Source organism: Dromaius novaehollandiae, chromosome 1 (assembly GCF_036370855.1).
Source record: "Dromaius novaehollandiae isolate bDroNov1 chromosome 1, bDroNov1.hap1, whole genome shotgun sequence".
Classification (NCBI taxonomy): domain Eukaryota; kingdom Metazoa; phylum Chordata; class Aves; order Casuariiformes; family Dromaiidae; genus Dromaius; species Dromaius novaehollandiae.
In genome coordinates, this window is record NC_088098.1 from 56,310,772 (window position 1) to 56,331,805 (window position 21,034).

General features: G+C 43.7%; 1 protein-coding gene across 1 annotated transcript in view; it reads left to right on the forward strand.

Moving 5' to 3' along the window:
- The window catches only part of SYN3 (synapsin III), a 204,043-nt gene that overhangs the window by 167,373 nt on the left and 15,636 nt on the right, over positions 1-21,034 (forward strand). The window contains exons 7-10 of the mRNA XM_026118004.2: positions 2,207-2,269; positions 11,994-12,136; positions 17,261-17,335; positions 19,783-19,885. Coding sequence (XP_025973789.1) covers positions 2,207-2,269; positions 11,994-12,136; positions 17,261-17,335; positions 19,783-19,885 — 384 coding nt within the window. The remainder of the gene's footprint in view (positions 1-2,206; positions 2,270-11,993; positions 12,137-17,260; positions 17,336-19,782; positions 19,886-21,034) is intronic.

Consider the following 21,034-nt stretch of genomic DNA (forward strand, 5'->3'; position numbering starts at 1 on the left):
ACAGATGCTTCCCACTCCCTGGCCCCACGTCCAAGCCAGGCTCCCTCAGCAAAACCCCCAGGTAGGGCACACAGACAAGACAACAGAGAGATCGCTTCCTGTCTCAGGCTGCTCCAAGCGGGTGATATAGCCCTATCTATGCAGCACACTTCTCTGGCCCCCTTGCCAGGGTATCAGGACGCCTCACAACATGCAGCTTGCTTTTCCTGTACGTTAGGGAACAGCTGGCCTCCTTCGTTCACAAACAGGGAACAGAGGCTCAGTTTAGCGAGTACTTTGGCTCAAACAATGTGCATGGGGTACGGATGACAGAGCTGGGAAGTGAGCCAGATCTCCCAGATCCTAAGCAGGTGCCCTGACTCCTAGGTTACCTTTCATCTTTCAGCATTAAAGGCCTGGCACAGTCCTTCTGTAGCCCTATCTTCAGTCAGCCTCAGGTGCAGCCATCCTTTTGACTCACTTATGTGGGTAATAAATTAAGTTTTAAGCTCTTACAATGAATTAGAGAGGTGAAGGGGAAATTGAGTACATAATCATGTGCCTGGACACATGCTTCTCTTAACTATTGAGCTTTAGGACAGCCACCGATCACAGTTTCTTGCCTCTTCCTCTGAAATAGTGGGTGTTGGTCACTGCCTGCACCAGGACTGTGGCATATTGCAGCCAAGTGTGCCATTCTGTCATCTGAAGAGGATCCTATAGCTTGCTGCCAGAAGATCCTCACGAGTGACACCAGTTGTTTGAGAACATGATGCACTGTTTCCCTCTCCTCTGACATTTCTTTACATAAGCAGCTGAATAGCAAAACATTTCAGTGTTCATTACTGATTTTGCTATTTATAGCAAGCTGCCACAGATGGAGACAGCAGCAGGGTTCTGTCTTTAGGGCGTAGCGCCTGCCTGTCCATACAGACAATTGGTAATTAGCACAAGAATAATTTGTTTATCTATTCTCAAACTTAAACAAATAGGAGAGCCATTTATCTGTTAAAATTCAACTCCCTCCCCTTGCCAGATCTCCAGGTTAACTGCTTAATGAATAGAGCTCATTGCTTCAGGCATTTAGGTAAAGACAAAAGTTCCTTGAAAAAAATTCTCTAAAGCAACTTAAATATGCAATAAAATATATAACTTGTTACATGCTGAAGGGAAAGCATTTGGATCACTAGCAGCAGGAGTACAGGACAAGATGGAGATGATGGTGATGTCAAGTACAGATGCAGAAACAGACCAAATGGTATGGAGGGAAGGTGCAGTGTATACATCCTCCCGCTAGCTAGGCCTGGTACTATGCTGTCCCATATAGTATGTGCACTTCCTCCAAGTCCATGCAACTTATCTCTCAGCTGATCTGTGTGGGCAAATCCCTACATAAGCATGAAACTGGAGGATGAAAGACAGCAGGGATACTTAAAGCTACCCTAGTACCTGGTTGAATAAAATCCCGCATGTATGCTAAGATGTTCTTGCATGGCTCAGATGACAGGACCCTGCCCAATGTAAACACCACACAAGCCAGGAAGAAGAAGACATGACATCATTTTTTCTATTTCTGTAGCTGATCCCAACCCTTCTTTGTTCTCTTTTATTCCCTACACCCGTTCCCAAAGTTAGAGGAGAGAGGGAGAGGCTTTATGGATAGATGGACTTTGTGAGTTGTACCCAAGGGTTGGCCTTTGTTCCCTCTCTCCTTCCCCCCACCACCGCTGACAGCAGGGGAATGAGAGCTGTTGAGGGACTGGTTACACTCACTTTAAAGCCTGAAGCAGTCTATGTGGAAAAAAAAACACCCTCTTTTTTCTCACAATTGAAATGTTTTCAGCATTTGAAAGTTTTCACATATTCAAGCCTGTAGGTGCAGCTTTTCTACATACAAATAAGTGTATACATATCTCCCCTTACAGGATGGGGAGAGCAACAAGAAGAAAAAAAAAAGAAGGCTTTTGAGATTACTGCTGTCAGGCAGCATAAGCAGGTCAAATCTGAGAAATTTTGCCTGGCCTCCATTTCAGAATTACGTGGAGCCCTGTGAAGAGCTATTTGCTCATTGTCCTACCACCTGGACTATCTTTATTTGACCTTAGAAGAGTTTTTTCTCTTCCCACAAGGGTCCAGGCAGGGGATAAAAGCTGCTAAATAAAAATAATCCATTTTAAATACAATGGCTAGAAAGAAATGCTAATAAGTTCCTTATTCTGTCTTTCAGCACACAACCCCGAATTTCCCTGTAGTAGTCAAGCTGGGACATGCTCATGCTGGAATGGGGAAGGTAAGTAAAAGAAAAAAATATGTATCGCTCAGGAAACAGATATATATGTGGCATAGCATCCCTGTGACTTGTATCTTGCATGTGGCCACCCAGTGAAGGGGTTCCCCATAGCCTATCTGGGTTGCACTGGCTGTTCCTGTGGGAGAAAAGGCCTTCCTCCACCGTGGCTCAGTCAGGACAGGCAGTGTATGCGGTTGGAGGCAGTCTGGGATACAGGAGGGGGTTTGTGGATAGTGAGAGAAAAGCTGGCTGGGCTGAAGTCATTAGGCCTGTATTTCATATGGCTTATACTCTCCTGAAAGTGGTAATGTTGTTTATTCAAGCACCTGTAATGTGCAGCTAGTCTGCACCCCATAGCTCTCACAATGAGAAGTAGCAGCACTGGTCTTTTTGAGCACATTACAGTGACTTTATTCAATAAAATGGGAACTCTTCAGTTATTTTTTCACTCCTTGTGAGGAAGAACAAGACCTTATACAAAGCAGAGTGGCTGGTTGCCTGCCAAGGGATCCTGAAAAACAATTCTCTGCCAGAAGGTCCTGTTTGTTTTTCCCAGGCTCCCTGGGAATCTTTATTCCCCCAGGGAATTAGCAGCTCCTATTTCTTGGGGTGGTTGGGCCCCCCTCAATGAGGCAACACCAGTACCTTCCTGCTGTATGTTAGCCTTCTCCTTTTTGCATATACCTTTCACCAAACCATGCTCTGTCTGCCTATAACATGATTTGTCCAGAAGCAGGAAAATCTGATGTATCATCTCTGAAACCAAATGGGTGGTACATAAAGTTCATAAGAGATACCCCTGTCACAGTGTTCCCTTAGAGCTGACAGGCCTTCTTCCCACTGCCTCACACTCTCTTTCCCTGAAAATTTTATATGGGTATGCCAGACCTAAGCTTGATACAGCTTGTTTGCTCGAGCTCTGGAAAAAGAAGTCCTTTCTGGCTTCCTGGACTGCATGCAGAAACTCTCATAATCTTTCTTGCAGTGGCTGCAGTGTTCCCCTGTCTGGCTGGTAGTGGCCTGAGAGGAAGTGGGCTCAGATTCCTGGCAAGTGGTGGAGCTGGCTTTCAGCATCAAAGAACAAGCATTTAAATAAGCAGGAAAATGACGTTAAAATGTTGGAGCTCCGTATATTAAACAGGCGGACGTGTCAGTGCGTTACAGTGCATGCGAACAGCCTAGTGCTGTCCCCAACATGTCCTTGAGAATGATTTCATCAGCAAAATCAGACAAACCAGCACAAGCCAGGAGACCTAATCTTACTCTCCCCCTGAGGAAAGGTTTCAAGCTCCCTGAGGCCCTGGGAGTTGTCTTGGTCTGACTATAATCTTGGATCTCTTTGACTGCTCTGCAGTTTCACCTGTAATGTAGGGAGGGCTTCATGTTTCTCTCTTGTGCACAAAGGTCCTCGGGGGCTGTAGAAATGGGGGAAGAATCAGAGAAGAATGTCTCAATTTAAACAGTATTTCCAGACAACACACCTCTCAGCAGAATATTCAGCTGTCATTTTCTGTAGTAGGCATCAGATCTTCTTCTACCTCCCTGTTTATTTCATCTTTTATTCTTTAAGGTTGATTTTTTCTTGAGGTTGATTTTTGCTGTCACGAGTTATACGGGAAGAAGGTTTCTATTCAAACTCCAGGCACAATTGTATGCAATAGTACAAGGGGGTTATGTAGGAAGTCATTCCAAAATGAAGATAGGCTGACAGCCAGCATCCTAGAATAAAGAACTGGTCTGAAGCCAAGTTTACTCTAGCCAATTATGAAATTATGGACTACTAGCAAAGTCTGGATGTGGATTTGGGCATAGAGTTTTAACACTGCTCTGTTCAGTAAATGGAGAAGGAAGGGTTGTTGACCTTATGGTTTTAGTTTGGGCCCTTCTCCAGCTACAAACAGCCTGAAGGAAAATTGAGACTGATTAAATTAGTCTTATTGAAGTCCCACTGCATTTCATTGCATAGAGCAAAAAAAGAAGAGAGAAAATGAAAATAAAATAAACACCATGTTGGTTGGTTTACAAGACAGATAACAAGAATTTATTTTTAAGACAAGGGGGTTCAAGCCCAAAGTGGACTGACAGAAAGAAACCACAGAAAATGGCAAGATAAATACAGATAAGCAGAACTATGGACATACCAGAAAAGCAACAGCCATAGGGAATAATAAAAAAACTCTTCTTAAGTAATTCAGAAAAGGAAAGTTTCCAGAAGACATAATGGTGATTTTAACTCTCCTAACATAAAAGCAATAATCAATGATGATAAGGAGATTGCAGACAGCTAAAGGATTTCTTTGTATTGGTCTTCAGAAGTGGAGATGATAGAAGGAAATAACAAGTCTTTAGCTGTAAAATATATGTACTATGGAAAGAGAGGTTTGCTTTTGGCTTGGATGAGCCTAAGAGAGCAAATGTTAACAAAGCACCTGCATCGGGCCGTATTTTGTACAAAAGCACTAAGTGAAGAAACAAAGGATAAAATAACCAACCTATTAGCCAAAGTACACATGTGAGTATTAAAAATAATACTTACTGCAGCAAACGATGCCAAGACAGCAAGCCATGTACCTATACTTGTAATGGGTGCTTCAAAGGATGTGAGCATTCAGATTACAATCTCATTACCAGGAGAAATTGTCAAGGAAGTACTTACATTTTTCTTTTTATTAACAATAAAATCACATGTAATGGGAGGTACCAAGACTTAGAAGAATGAGCAAAGACAGGAAGTCCAGGCACTGTTATTCTTTATTTGTACTGAGGTAGTGGCCAGGAGCCAGAAAATATCAGGACAAAGAAAAGGCCTCTTCCCCAAAAAGCTCCACCAATGGCTCACAGGGATATTGTGTCATTTCACTACTCTTCTTCAGTTTCTCTGTGTTATAAATCAGCGGGATTATAACGATTACCTGATACTTACTGCCAATTCATGTTCATAAAGATCTTGGTCCTATAAAAAGTGCTGAGCATCTATTATTTTATAATAATGCCTGAAAAGAGCATAAATATAATAGCCAGACTTTTATTTTCACATACCCTTCGTTTTCACATTTTCACAAAATTCACTCACCACATTTTTAAACAAAGGGGTGAATAGAGGATCCTGAAACCTAAATAAAAAATAACTCTGTTAGGACTTGTAAGAAACAGGTTCTGTCGACTATCTTTATCTTGTGTGAGGAACAGTTAATAATCAAGGTCAAAACCAAAAGGGATGGAAGCATACTATTAATGAAAAAAATGCTCTTCTCAAGCGATGTTTGTGTGTAAGGCATGGCTGGAGCTGAAGAAATAAAATTTGTAATAAAAGGCATCTTTTGAAATTTCCATTAAGAAATCCAGAAACAACAGCTTCTCTGTTGACTTGAACAGAGGCACCAAGAAGAGCCTTCACCCAGGGAGTCAAAGGGGCCCCAGACAATCTATTCATCTATAGGTCAGCCATATGCCCCTCAGCCCTTCCCATGACTGCCTTTATCCCCCTTCCAAAATTTGTAGTCACCCCATTTCTGGCAGGCGCTGGAAGCTCATCCAGTGAGCTTGTCCAATACAGTATCAATACAGATACATTAGCAGAAATATTACTTAGAAAAATGGTTTACAATGGAGTCAGCAGAGGAAGACCTTTCTGATGCTGTGTTTAAGTTCCTCAGGCTCATGGGGCAAGAGTATCTAAGAACTCTTCCAGGGAAGCTATGGATGGACACTGAGAGAAGACATCCTTCCCAGGATACAACTGAACTATTGTTTGCCCAGCATTTCACAAGAGATAGAGGCATTTTTTAAGCATTGGGCAGTTTGAGCCTGTTGGAGAAGTCCTACCTACCCCAGACATAGCTGGAGGGGTTTCTGTTGAGTAGAGTGGGCACTAGAGTTGGAAAGGAATAACACTTGTTCCTGACTCCAGACATCATAATGCCAGAGTCATTCGCAAGGAATAAAGCTCTGAGTGTGTTAATATCTACAATTTGTGTGCTAACATGACCCTAAAGTGCCCCAGGAAAAGAGCCCAGCACTGCAAATTCATTCAAAGAGCCTCTTCACCTCTTCCTGATCAGATCACGGGAAGGAAACAACTGCCAGATCGCAGAGAGAGGAAAAACAGTTCCTATTCATGTGGCTTATATATATATTTATGTAAATTTAATAAATACATATATATTGCTACTCTTACTTTATTTTTAGACCTTTCTAATTAGGTCAGTTTAAGAGTCACCTCCTATCCATTCCTGCCCCATAATTATGAAAACACCTCCCCAGTACAAATCCTGGCTCAGATGAATTTGTTACATTGTAGAAGAAAAACTTGTTGTTCATAATAATGTGGTCAGAGTTATTTTCTCTCTTACTGGATGGGAAAGACTTCTCTTTTTTTTTTTTTTTTTTTTTTTTATAAATATAGTGCAAACTAAACAGAGCCACTATGTAATGTAAAAATACCACAGGCTTTTTATCAGGAAGGACAACTCGTCACCTTGTCTCTCTCGGGACTGGAAATAGAATGTTCTAAAATTGAGAGCTTTGAAAATCCAGTGTGCTAAAGAGGAAAGGAAGGGAAAAGGGCTGCCTTGGTTTGTCAAGGAACAAATATTTTCTTTTTTAGAAGAAAAATAATGACTTGACATACAACATTCACAACAAAGCAACCCAATCACTGCATTCCCACTGACTCATGAGTGAGGAGGTACCACCCATCTTGAAAATAGCAGGAATATCCCAATATCTTGCACATAAGTCTGTAACCTTTTCCTGGATGCAGAAAACTGTGACTGATCCAGGGTACTTGGGACCAAAGCTGCCAAGACATGTGTCTGACCGCAGCTCTTCATTAGCAAGTTAGTAGGGATTATAAGGCTTAATACATTAAAGACTGTGAAATACTTGGAGAACTTCAGTTTGAGGTTAATAATAAAATGCAGACTTGGCTGTATCTTTATTATTTTGAGGTGGGTCAAAGTTAGGCCTAAACTGAATGTGCGTTGGTTGGATCTAGTATTTTCTGAGAAGGGGAATATAATTGTGGGGTAGAGGGAAGGAGACACTCAAGAAACCCTCTGTGCAGAGCCATTTCTGAAGACTAGTTTTCCCAAAATGGCAAAGTCACTACAGAAAGGCTAAGAGCAGGTCAAGATGGGTAAAAAAGCACAAGCTCTGTGTCGTCATGCAATTTGCTGTGCAGGAAAACACTCAGACAGTGCCTTTTTCACAAGCCTACCGCGACACAGTTAAACACCACAGAGCCAAGCCCTGCCCTGGCTCAGCCTTGTACACTTACCTTCTAACTGAACCTGTCTCTAATACCAATTTGGATACAGAAACTGCTTCTGCAAGCCATCTCTGAAGTAGTGTGGGTTTAAATTGTGAGGCAGAGTTAATTCTGGATGACACTCAGAGAGGTAAGAATAGGGCAGCCCTGGTGGACTACTATAATTATGCCACTTTGGCTGACTGACTATTTTTCATGTGGCCATATAATTAACGAAAGCAAGAGGGGACAGTGAGACAATATCTGTAGTGCTTAGGCCAAAGACAAGAGAGGAGTGCCATAGCCCTGGGATCCTGGTGTCCATGAACATCTGCGATGTGCAAGACTACACAAGGAGAGCAATAGGCAATAGATTTGGGAACTGTGGGACAGACAAAGCAGAAACTCTTGCCCACGTCCCTCAGTGAAAGAGCCTGGGCTCAAATAGATGTCGAGATGGCTCAGACTGCCCTGGATATATCCAAGGTAGGTTTTTAAGGACCCTGCAAATCCTGTCTTGCAGGAAGGCCTCCAAAGAAGATACACAGCTCCTCAGAAATGCAGCAGGGATGAAGCAGAAGTGTTTTTGTAGTTTTCTCCCTTGTTTGTGGCTGAGCAGCTAGAGCCCTGCACAGCTGTGAGAAGGGCTCGTTCCTCTGCTCGTGGTCTTCCTCTCTCTCCCGCACTGCCCAGACAGGCCACTTTCCAGGCTAGGGCATCAGGGTTAATGTCTTTTGGGAAAGACAGTGATGTTAATGAGCACTAGCTTCAGGTCACATAGTATCAGCCTACGAAATGCCGCCATCAGGCAAAAAGGACAGTCACATCTGTGTGAGTATGTCCCCAAAGATCCCACCAAACTCCCCTCCCCACTGCAGCAACCGGGAGCATGCTGGGGAACTAGACTGTACTGAGGTTAAAGACAGAATGGAAGTTGGGACTATCCCAGGGAGCTTTCTTACTCAGAAAAGGCCTTTGTCAACATACTGGCCCAAACCCTTCACAACAGGTCACTAAAACTCTATAGCAAACAGCAGCTGATGGCTCTAGAATGAGTCTATTGCTGATCAAACACCCAGCCCAGCTAAGCAAACAGGCCCATAGGGCAAGGGCCGTGTTTGCACTCACTGTTTGCACTCCTCTATGCAGCTAATGGGATACTGCATTCATTCTAAGAAGGGTGCAAAAAAAAGGGGGGGGAGGGAGAAAGAAAGAGAGAAAAATGGCTTCCTGTCGATGTTTCCAACTTCTCTCACTTGTTACACTTTCGCATGTTGGCCAGCCTGCCATTTTAGAAGACACATTTATCCCTTATTAGGTAAATTGGTAACTGTTTGCTCTAGAACGATTGTTAATGATCCTGTCTTAAATAATGCCCTCTGGCGTCACACCGCATCCACCCTGGCTTTGGTTATCGCTAGGTTTTTTTTCTCCTGTTAGGAGAATGGATATTTTATTGACGTGTAAAAGGGTTACATGGCAGGAGGAAACGAATTACAAAAAATGTAAAAGTAGAAAGCTAATAAAATGGTGGACTTGATAGAGAAGACAGGAAAATAAATCTAATTTGACTGTAACTTGAGTGCTTCCTGTTTATGAAGTAATAAGTGTATCCTGGACTAAACCAGCATTAACCCAGGACACAGTTGTTATTTTGTCAAATTTGGCTGGCTCCAACAATTAACAAAAGAAGGCTCAGATTTCAGTTTTGGTGGGGTGATTATTTTGATGCCTTGTGGGAAATAAGGGCCATGATCTCCTAAATGGGAAATTCTGCGAGGTGCTTTCTCTCTGAAAAGGCCACAAGGAGGGCTCCAGCACGGGTCAGGGAAGGTGGCAGAGCTGTTTCCAGAGGCCTGAGTACCACTGTAGCTTTGTGGGAGTAGTGTCCTTTGGTTTTCATTTCTTATTTTGTGTTTCTTATAAGACCCCACCTCTTTACCTATTTACCCAGTCAAAAATCCCCAGGCCCACTGGAAAAAAACACGTTCATGTGCTTCTACTCTCTCCCCATGTGGAGAGGAGGGAGGGAAAGGAAGAACAAATGCACCCTTCTTTTCCTTCACACCCCACATTTCTGAGGAAAAGCCTGGCTGGACGAGAAGAGCATATAATCCCTTTTGAGCAACCTGGTCTAATTCCAGCCTGCAAAGGAAGCGGCATCCCTTCCTCTACCTCTGGGACAAATGTCCCTGAGTGGGGAATGCAAGCACTTCAGCTGGGGCCCAGAGAAATCTGTTGCAGAAGCACAGCACTTTGTTTCAGATCCCACACATGTCCTTGTTCCAAGTAGGTCATTATATAATGCCTTTTGTCTTTTCCTATTGCCAAAGGGCCTGGGAGAACATGTTGTCATTCAGCGCGTTGCCTGCCCATCGAGTCCCTCCTGCAATCACCTCATCTGGGTGGGACTCTCTCGCTTGATGTCATTCAGCCCAGCGCTGCTCTTATCTGCGCGACAAAAACACCCAGCCCTGACATGCAGCTTGCGTTGCCCCTTGCAAGAGGCTGCGAGCCCTCCCTAGGCTGGGGCACCCCTGGCGTGGGGGTGCCCCCTTTCATCCTCACCGCCACTGGCGCTTTTGTGCCCACTTCGCCCTGCCCTGCCGCCAGCCCCCAGCAGCTGGGCAGGGCGCTCCATCCTGCTCAGGCACAGAGGGGAGCAGCAAAGCCCAGAGCAAGGCTGCTTCTCCTGGGTGACGTACAATGTACGTCTTTACATTTCCCCTTTGTTTTTGTTATTTCCTTTTTTTTTCCCCCCTTCTTGCACAAACAACTGTAGTCTCCCTCGGCTCTTTTTCTCAGCAGGCCCTGAATAGTGAGAGCACAGCCCTCACAGGTCTCCTCCACCACAGCAGAAGGAAGGAGGCCTAGGGGTACTCTGCGTTCAGCAAAGGGAGAAGTTAAGACCTGGACTCCGTTTTCTTTTGGGGGGATCTAGACAGGGTCTTGAGTAAAATCAGTTGCACTTTTCACCTTCCCCACAATCTGTCCAGGTCTCAAGAGCATCTCTGCCCTGCTCCTGAGCCATGCGGCTGCATCTCTCATTTCTGTTATGTCTGGAGCTTAAACAAAACAGTCTAAATAGAGCAATACACCAGCTGCAGGTTAGCAACAAACTTGTCCTCCGCTTCCTAGAAGATGGCTTCTGCCCTCTCATGGCTGGAGGCAGACATGTAAAACTGCTTGCTTGTTCTTCGCAAAGAAACACCAAATACCGAGGCATGCATGTTTCCTTCAGCCGGCTCCACATAGCCTGGCATCACCCTCCTTTAACACACGTACTGACGCAACTGGGAAACTCTTCTGGGGCAGAGACTGTCTGGCTGTTACAAGCGGGTAGACACTTAGCAAAGCAGGGTCGCAGTTCCCAACTGTGGTCTGCAAGTATTGCCAAACTACAAAGCCTATGTAATACGTCAAGTCATTCACTTGCTCACTCTTTTCACACAGTGTTGGACATTTTTTTGCCAATTAACCCACCTTTCCTGCATCCATCCCACACTGAGGGACAAGAATTGCAAGGGCTTCTCCAATGCACCAAGCAGATTTTTGCCAACAGACTAAAGGCTGTGGTTGAGAGGATGAATGAGGTCATGTTGTCATGTTCTTGTTACTTGCTTTTTCAGTTTCCCTGTTCCTTCCCCATTAGCTTTGGCAGAGATTTGGTTGTATTGTTAGAACTTCTGCTTTTTTGGTCCTTCTTCCTTGGGGTTTTTCTTTTTCTTTTTCTTTTTTTTTTTTTTTTTTTTTTTTTTTTTTTGGATAAGATTCAGAGTGTTTCTCATAAATGAATACAAATCTGAGAAGAGCTAGTTTTTCAGGAAATCTCCAGTTCATAGCTTACTGCCCTCTCATTGCCAAGTGTGATTGCAGTCTACCTCCCTGCCAACTGCCCCCACACAAACGTCTGTGGCATCTTTTTCCTTCAGTGCTTGCTTCCAACTGGGAAGCCTGCACCATTCCTCAGAGAAAAGCTGGATGGGGGTAATGTGAAATGCCAGGGAACTGAAGACTGGAAGTGGCAGACAACCAGCTCTCTTGTTTATTTTATAGCATTGGTTTCTATTTCCTGACCACCCAAAATAATCTGTTCTATCTATCCCAGTATGGGAAATAGCAGTTCCAATGCTTGAATGGAGTAATGCACCTTAGGAGATGAAATATGCTTTTGAAGCACCATAAACTCAATGAGCACTAGCAAGAGCCATCTGGGCAAAGCTCTAGCTACTTTCTTGGAACCATGTTTACTAGGGCTTGTACATGAGGGAAGGAGAAAGTGGTCATTTTGCTCTGGGTTAGGTTTTCCTGGGGAATGTCTCTTTTCAAATTATGCAGTCTCTGCTCTGTTCTCAGCTCCATGTGTGTGTTTTTTAACTGGCATTGTGTGATTCAGACACTGAGATGGCTTCTTCTCACAAAATATTCCTGTTCCTTTTGTGCTTGTCACTTTTTGGCGGGATTTTGGCAACCAAGGTCAAAGTTGAGAGCCAATACGACTTCCGAGATATGGCTAGCATAGTAGCCATGGCAAAAACCTACGCCACCACCGAGCCGTTCATCGACTCCAAGTACGACATCCGAATCCAGAAAATCGGCAGCAATTATAAGGCTTACATGTGAGTGCATGGCTGTGCTGGGGTGAGTCGGGGGCTAATACTTTGGAGAGATATTGCTGTGGATGTGATTCAGCTGGTGTCTGCTCTGGGCAGGAATAGGAGGTTGACTTAATTTCCTTGAAGACTAGCCCTGCTGTTCCTTCCTCCCACTGAACCCACATCCCTCTGCCACAGATCACCTTCTCCATTACTCACTGTCAGTTCATTGTTTCTGGAAGGTAAATCTCTCCCTACCTCCTTCTGAGCTTTGGGTAGTTCCCTCGACGAAAGCTATACTCCACCGTTATCCATCACTCTCTACCTCCTGTTGCGAAAGGGCTTGTCTCTTCCAACAGTTTAGCAAAATCCTCCAGCTTCCAGCGCCCTCTAGTGGGCCCCTTCTCTCCTGGGGGGGACAAGCAAAAGAGAGGGATGGCCCAACAACCTCCGGCGGCCAAAATGTTTGTAAGATCTGGCTGCAACCCACGGAGACCTCCAGTGTCCAACCCACAGTGACCCTGAGCTTTAACTCATGCCCAGCCCAAGCTCACAGCACTGTGCTCACACAAGGCTTTGAGGAGCACATGGCACTGGTACAACTAGCCTCAGCCTGGCCAGCACGCAGGATTTCTTCAGGCATTTTATGCATGTGCCCCTAGACATGCATGAGGGAGGGGAAGGCGAAGACAAGTCATTACTTTAGGTGCCCAGCGAGCTCCTCCCTGCTCAGCAGGGCAGCAAGGGAGATGATGGCACCAAGGTGGCCACCCACAAGGGACAGCCTGCTCTGACACCGGAGCCAACATCTGCCATCAGAGACAGCCATGCAAGCGCCCAGGACTGAGGTCTGCCTCGTTCTCCTCACTGCTACCGCCAGGTGGGAGGCCCAGGGGCCACGCTCCTCGCCATGGCGGGCCTCCTGCCTCACCAGCACCGAAGGTGGTGGCAACAGGGAGGGTGGCTCTCATGCCTGAAATATCCTTCACATACTGATGCATTTAAAAAAATTAAAGAACGTTCAGCCACACTTCAGCAGTCATTGAGCTCAATTAAAGATGTAACTGCATGGCTCAGTAAAACACCTGTTTCTTCTTACTGCAGACCAGTCAGTAGACAAGAAAAGCCAAATAACACAGCTCCTCCAGAAATACCACTCCTTATTCGGCCACAAAATTCAGGATAAGTAGACAGCTCTGGCAGTATGTTCTTCAGGTCACCAGACAGATTTCATATTTTACCTAAGACTCATAATATTGCAAGTTTTATATCTGTGTTTACAAACTCCCAGGCCATAGCTATGGCACAAACAGAGTTAAATAAGATAATCAAATGTACATGATCACATACTTTTCAGCTATAGCTGCCTAAAATTCCTGGTCAGATTCCTAGCACAAAGGTATTTAAATAAACTTGATAATAACTGAGTCACATTCTTCATGGGTAGGACTTGTGGGACATTCAGCTACTTCATGTGAACCCGATGAGAGAAAAATTGTTTTAAATCTGATCAGGTCTACAATAGCACAGTTGCCTAATATCAACATCTCATGCACAGCCTGGCTCAAATCAGTCAAAGGCAGGAAGGTTTAAAATATCCATTAAAATTCCCTACTTCTGCCAACCTACCCAGCCCTGGCTCCACAGTCTGCTCCCCGTCTGTCTCTAAGTGAAACAAAGGCCCAGTTAGCCTGACCATACCCTCTCCCCATTTACTGTTCACACTCACCACGCACTCATCCAGGCAGAGATCAAAATACCAGAAGATTGATGAAAGAAAGCAGTCACTCTAAGAGCTAATCCCACTTGGGAATATAGCTGTGCAAACAATTGTTTGCTAAATGAAATATGTTTTCATTTGAGAAACTGACCAAACAACTATGAATGGGAAACACCTTAATGAGAAATGAAGCTTACTAGCAAAGAAAAAATACAGCAAAATTCACTGAGTGACTTGTAAACCCAGAAAGTGTATTTATACTGAGAGAGCCTTTTATGGAAGTGAGTCTGGGAGAGCTGTAGAGCCAGCCTGATTGCGGCTGTTCCTTCTGGAAGGTATCAGTTTGTCCCAGCATCAGACAGAATGAGAGATTATTTCTATGGTATAAATAAGTCCCTACTGTGGCAGAGGGCAGAGGTAAAAGCACCCAAAATATCAGGGCTCTCACTGCTGTCTCAGATAGAACACCCAAAATCATGAGTCACGCTAGCAAATCTCAGCCTTAGAGGCAATTACAGCATCTGCTGTAGCGTCAAACCAATGGAGAATTGCTTTGATCCATGAGCCAGGGAATCTACACAATATTTTTATACCTTCACCCACACATTTAGACTTTAAAAGTCCCCTTCTTTCTGAGAAAGAACTGTGTATTGAACTTCTCCAGAATATGTTTACTTTGCACCAAGCATCTGCCAGGGGGAGGATGCTGCACAGTGACTCATGCATTCCTCCCCTTCCCAGATGCTCAATGCACTTCCTTCCAGCTCATGACCCAGGGCTTGAGTTCAGTTTCCCATTGACTTCAGTGTAGTGACTCCAGATTTACACTACTAACAAACACCCACTTAGCCCCTGCTTTGGGCCATCCTCAAAACAGCAGATAAGCAGCATGTGATACATGCCTAAAATTCCACTGAATGTATTTGACTGCCATTGTAATACTGGCGAGGAGAAAACATGAATATTGCTCATGTGGCAGGAGAAACAGAGGCAGAAATTATACACCCCAACGAGGGGTAAGCAGAGGGACTGTTGCTAGTTAAGGCTTGTGAAATGTTGTTCACTTTGGATTACCAGCAGCTAGCTGCTGATTATCAGGCATGGGACAGTCTTTGCCATCAGCTTTTAGCAAGAGGATCATATCCTTTCCTTTCTAGTTTCATGAGCATAGCTTCTGTTTTCGTCACCTCAAATGTGGTCCATATGCTCTTCAGGGGGCTAGACACCTCTGCACTACTTTTAGACTGCAATGGCTCAGCTGGAAGATGGTGAGCATAGGAAACCGGCAGTCAAGGACCTGAAAGTCTATCCGCTTATCCAAAGCAATGCTGCAGGTGTCTGGGCTACAAATCTGCTTGAGTTACCAATTCTAAAACCTTGGGTCCTTTCATTTAAGATGATGTCTGTACACTGATATGGCCCCTTGGCATTTAAGATGGTTGGATGAACTTTGAGTCCCTAGCAAAAATGGGGTTGGAAGCAGAGCATCCTTTGGGAAACACCATTCTTTTCAATCTCCTTTTCTACCTCAGGTTGAATAAAAGTGAGGGAGTTGGAGGAGGGAGAAGAAAAAGAACTTATTGGCACACTTCAAATTGGAATTGCTCTGTCATGCTGGGAAGGGAGTGATCTTGATAGAGGCTGGTGATTGGTTAGGATGGCTTCAGGTGAATCTTTTCCATTTAGAAACAGTTTGGAACACACCCAAGAGAAATATTTGATATGTTATGCCCAATATTGTACTTTGCTGGAGATAGATAGACATAAACAAGTCACACCAATCAGACCAACTACCAGAGCAGAGTTCTTATTTCTGGAGTTTTCTCAAGCCAAATTTCCTTCCAAAACTATACAGCTGTGCTTTGGTTTTCTTAGGGACAACTCAACTGCTTATATTCAGTATTCTAGATATATCTCGTAAACACTGATATTTAATCATCTTGTTAGTAATCAAACTCTGGAAGTTCTCATCAGTACTAATGGGATTTTGATGCTATCTGCTGCTATATGACAATTTTCTGGATCTATATATTAATAAAAAATGGTTCTCATTGCAAAACTGAGTAACACAATCCTAAGAACCAGAACATGTAAAAAGCAAAAGAGAGGCTGAGGGTTAAACACTGTACTTACATAACCAAAGGGCTCATAACTATAAAAGCTTGTGAAGAAATCCATGCTTTCGCTTAGAAAGTAGGACAGGAAGATGCATCTTGGGTGAAGGGAACCAAGTGCCAGTCAACTATATGAAAACACAATTATTCAACACAGTAACCATTCTCCTTTGGCCCCCTGGCCATTACTTTAAAGATAGGTTATAAAGTCCATTTAAATTTCACAGCAACTATACATATCAGGTTAGAAGAGAAAAGGAAAAAAGACACTCCAGGGTGAAGGGAAACTCTAGGTACTCAACTGTAATGATCCAGGTTTACATTTCGGCAGGACATCAGTATCTCCACTGTTCCACAGTCTTTAATGAACAAAAAAGTTCAGAGTCTCTTTTCTACATCTTGTTGAAAAGGTGATGGAACAGGCAGGGAGGATTTCCACAACACCATGTTGAAGCATTGGAGCACCCCTCATGATCCCTTCCTAAATCACTACCTAAATCTCCTGCAGCATGGAGCTAGACCTTGGATGTTTCCTGTCAGCATGCTGACTTGTCCTAGCTTGTACATTCTACCAGGGTTATATGCACACTGTTATCACAGCAACCTGGCCAAGATTTGCCCTGTGCCTAAGGTGAGGGGGAGGAAATTGTTTACCCCTTGATGGATGATGGTGAAACCTAGAATTTGTCAGTATCTTTCTTGGAAATTAACAGTCAGTTGCAGCTAGGGAAAGTCCAATTGTTTTATAATTATAAATTCTTTGAGTCTAGACAGAGTGAGCCATTGACTGGTCAGCAAAAAGCCAGTGAAAGAGAAGGTATAATCTTATTTTCTATGGCACCAGTACAACTGAAGTCAAAGTCAGGGAGACCCAGAATGTTATAGCTGATATTTCTGGAGCTGTTCAGTCAGATATTTGCCTGGAGAGTTGCTCTTCCAGGAAGAGAGGATGTTACCATTACAGAAGACAAGGCTGATTATCCTGGAGTTCCTCTACGGACATCTGAGCTCTCCTGGGCCTGATATATAAAGAAAGAAAGTACTCACAAAGCTAATAGTGATTATCCACCAAACATGGGCTCAAGATACCTTGGAGGTTTCCCTAACTCCTCATTCATTTTTTCATGAGTCTGAACAACATATTCTGTATGGAGGACTGTTGAGGCAAGATTTGGAAAGACTCCTGTGAGGAAGAAGCTCACCACATCCCCTCCTGTACAAGCACTGAGTCAAGAACGAGGGCCACAGTAAGAGGGAGGATGGGGTAGGAATGTATTTTCATGTTCTGGTTATGTTTTTGGTTTGTTTTTCTAGGAGGACGTCCATCTCTGGAAACTGGAAGGCAAACACAGGTTCTGCCATGCTAGAACAGATTGCAATGACAGAGAGGTAAGGAAGAGAAGAAGGTTTCAAAGACAGTATTAGCTATTCTTGGTTTAGAAAGGAGGAATTGTATTTCAGACTTCAGTTAATTGGGAGAACTGGTAGGTGAGGTTTCCTGGGAGGCTGAATAAAGGAGTTTAAAAGACCAAGTGTTTCCTTAAAAAAATACTAAGGGCACAGAGGCAAACTGTCCTAATTTGGAAAACAGACTGGAAGGACAGCAAGAGACCAATATTGCTAAATCATTAGAGCTTTACTGAATGTAGCCACAGGAAACTAGACTAGCATACTAAGGTCAAACACACAAACACAAACATGTAGGGATAAAATCAGAAAGGTCACAGCACAAAACAAGAAGTAACAGGAAGTTATTCTAAAGTACATTACTTATAAGAAGCAGACATAGAAAAGTTTTTTCTTCTGCTCAGCAGAGAGAAAAATCTGTCAGCTTAAGTGTTGAAAGCATTTTTCACATCAGTCTCCTGAAAAGTGGACATAGTGTTTCAGCTAAGGTCTTTTCACTGATGAATAGAGCAGAAGGAATTGCTTCACGCATCTCGCAAATTGAACTTTGCAGATGGTATTCCATATATTCATACCCGTGTGATATTTGCTTCTATTGCAAGTGCATGATGTTGTTGACTCGTGATAACCTATGCTCAACTGTAACTGCCAGACCCTTTTCTGCAAAACTGCTACCAAGTCACTCGTTCTCCAACCTATTTTTTAATGCAGTAGATCATTCATAGATTTATAAATACATAGATTATGTGTAGGCACTCCTCCCTATTGAATCCAGGATTTTTCCAGATTATTTCTCCAATTTTCCAGGATCATTTTGAATTCTGTCTCTGTCCAGGTTTGGGCACTACACCTGAAGAAAGATATCAGTGAGTTGGAGAGAGTCCAAAGGACAGCAATGGGAATGCTCAGAGGAGAAAATATAATCAACCTATGAGGAAAGAATGCAACAATTGCTCCTGTAGTTTTCTACCTTTTTTCAGTTAGCAGACCAGTGATATTTTTCTTGTAGAAGTGTGGACTTGTGCATAGTGAATGTATGCCTGCAGTACAGAGGTTTGCTTTCCTTCATAAGCTTTCACAGAGCCAGGAGAAGTCATCCACAAGATGAAAACCACTTTACCCTAAAGGAAAGAAGACTTAAAGGCAAATACATAAAAGGCTGCTAATAGGGCATGTCCCACTCTCCATATTACCGGTACAAGAGGGTAAGAAATAATGGGCTTAAATTATAGCAAAAAAAGGTTCATTTGGACATTAGGAAACATTTCCTAGCAGTAAAGATAACAAAGCACAGAAATGGATTGCCTCTTTAAAACCAGATTAGAAAAATGTTCTTTCTACAGACATTGTGTTCGCACAAGTTGATCATTATATTTTCAAGTTATGGAGACTCTGGCTGGCTTCAAGGATATAAACTTGTTCTTTGTCCAGAATAGCTCTTTTCCCATTCCCTGTAGGGTCTGCAAAATGTCAGTGCATGAGACCATGGTCTTCCCTCTCCTCCCCGCATCTTGTCATAGTCCTGCTTACAGATCTGCTGTTCTGAGATTATTATTTTTATTGAAATGGTCAGAACTGCAGTGCAGCTGCACAGGAAATAAACCCAGGCTGCCTCTTTCCTTCCTCATTTCCACAACAAGGGGATGTGATCCCCTCAGAATATGGCTGTTGTCATTCTCTCTCCTTCTCTGACACAGGAACATCTAAGGGAGTACCCATCAGACATGGCCCTTCTTCATACCAGCTCCTTTCCCAATATGGGACAATTGGAGACAAGGCATGTAGCATGTAGCTCTCCCTCTGATGAAGCAGTGCCTAGTCCATGTGAGGGTAGTACCTGGATAGGAGGAATGCCGAAGGGATAGGAGAGAGGTAGGAGACTGCAAAAGGATGAAATGGAAAGAGTAAATTATAAAAAGCAGGAGTCATTGGGTCACAGACCAGGGAGGAGGTGGCTACACCCTGCTAAATTTTGTTCTGACTTTCCAGTCTTATTCCAGCCCTGATGTGCTGGACTTCTTATCAGGAGAGGTCTGCCTGCATAATGGAGGGCTTTCAGGCAAAGCCAATACAAACGCTAAGGAGCCAACTCTTCTGGGAGATTAAATGAGCTAAATATTTATAGCCTGGCAAAATGACAAACAACTGGAGATCTGATGGAAATACCAATGAGGAAAAGAAATATTTTAAGGTGGTTTTGAGGGCAAACAATCTGGAATAAAGGAAAATGTTAGCAAGATTCCTTTTTCTGCTACATCTCCTGTGCAACAGACTGAGGTGATGCCCTAGCAAAGCATATAAAGTTTGTGCTACCATAAAAAACACTCCAGAATTTCTATGTGCTCCTAGGGGCAGAGGGATGGGCAATTGTATTCGATGGAACACCCAATGACAGCTAATTCCAGGCCATGCCTCTATGGTTTCTGCAGGTACAGACTCTGGGCGGACGCCTGCGCAGAAATGTTTGGAGGTCTTGATATTTGCGCTGTCAAAGCTGTCCACAGCAAAGATGGAAAAGACTATATCATTGAGGTGAGAGCATGGGGAATTCAAATGCAAGTCACCTTAGGGAAGTGTATCTGCAAAAACTCTCCTTCAGGGTTCACAGGCATCAAAGTGTTCCTGTACCCCTGTGTGCACAGGCCAGCAGTCACTGCTCCTCAATGCCCACCTACTTCCTCCAAGCTGTGGCATGCTGATATGCAAGGGACTACTTCAGAGTCCCAGTTAAACTGGCAGATATGCAGAGAGGGCTCAGTGTTAAAATGTCTTCATGTGTCAGTACAGGCTGTGTCAGAAAATGGAAAGACAGAGACTGCTTGGCCACCCTAGCTTTCCAGCCAACAAATCCCCACAGTGCAGCACCTACCAACGTGGGGCAAGATGCAGAGCTGCCCCCCTTGCAAGATGCAAGCTGGCCCTTATCGAGGCCACAATTCTCAGCAAGTGTTGTTGGCAGCATCCAAAGCTTGGCATGTCTCATTGCACTGATGCCCCGGCACTATCCTTCCTAGGCTGAGCACTCGTAAAGCAAGCACATCTCTGTGGTTGGTAGCAGTTATCAACAACAACAAAAATGAACACGCTCAGATTCAACTCAACCTGAAGCTCTAGATGATGTCAGCATATTAGTTATGTCAACCTCCCTCCATTATTCACAGGGAGAGAAAAACAGTTAGGTCCAGCAGGTCTTTCAGCCCATTAAAAATCTGTTTCTCTCTGAATGAACCTGGATTTCTCCAATCACTTTAAAGAGAGTCTCAATAGTAAAACTCCTACCAGCATCTTATTTAAGAGGGTAGAATAAACAGGGGGAGTGTAACAAAGATGTCCATAAGTAGCAGGAACAATTTAAATAAAAGTCAGGTGTATTCATTTAAATGTTTTGCCCAGACCAGCATTCACTACAACAACAGACTAGTAAGACAAACCACAACAGAGTTACTACGGGCAGAGTGGACCACAAACTCTTGTGTTCGAGACCCCATTAACAGGATAAACTGTGGCTGGGAAAGCTAAGGTTCAGTGTGCTCCTTACCAGAGCAGGAGACATAAGTGAGAGTAGGGTAGATAGCACATTCAGGTCATCTTAACAGGGCAGAGAAGGAAAAGCTGGCCAGAAAATCAAAGTGGAAACTTAAGAGACACTCCGGGGGAGAGAAAATCTGGCAAGTAAGCAAG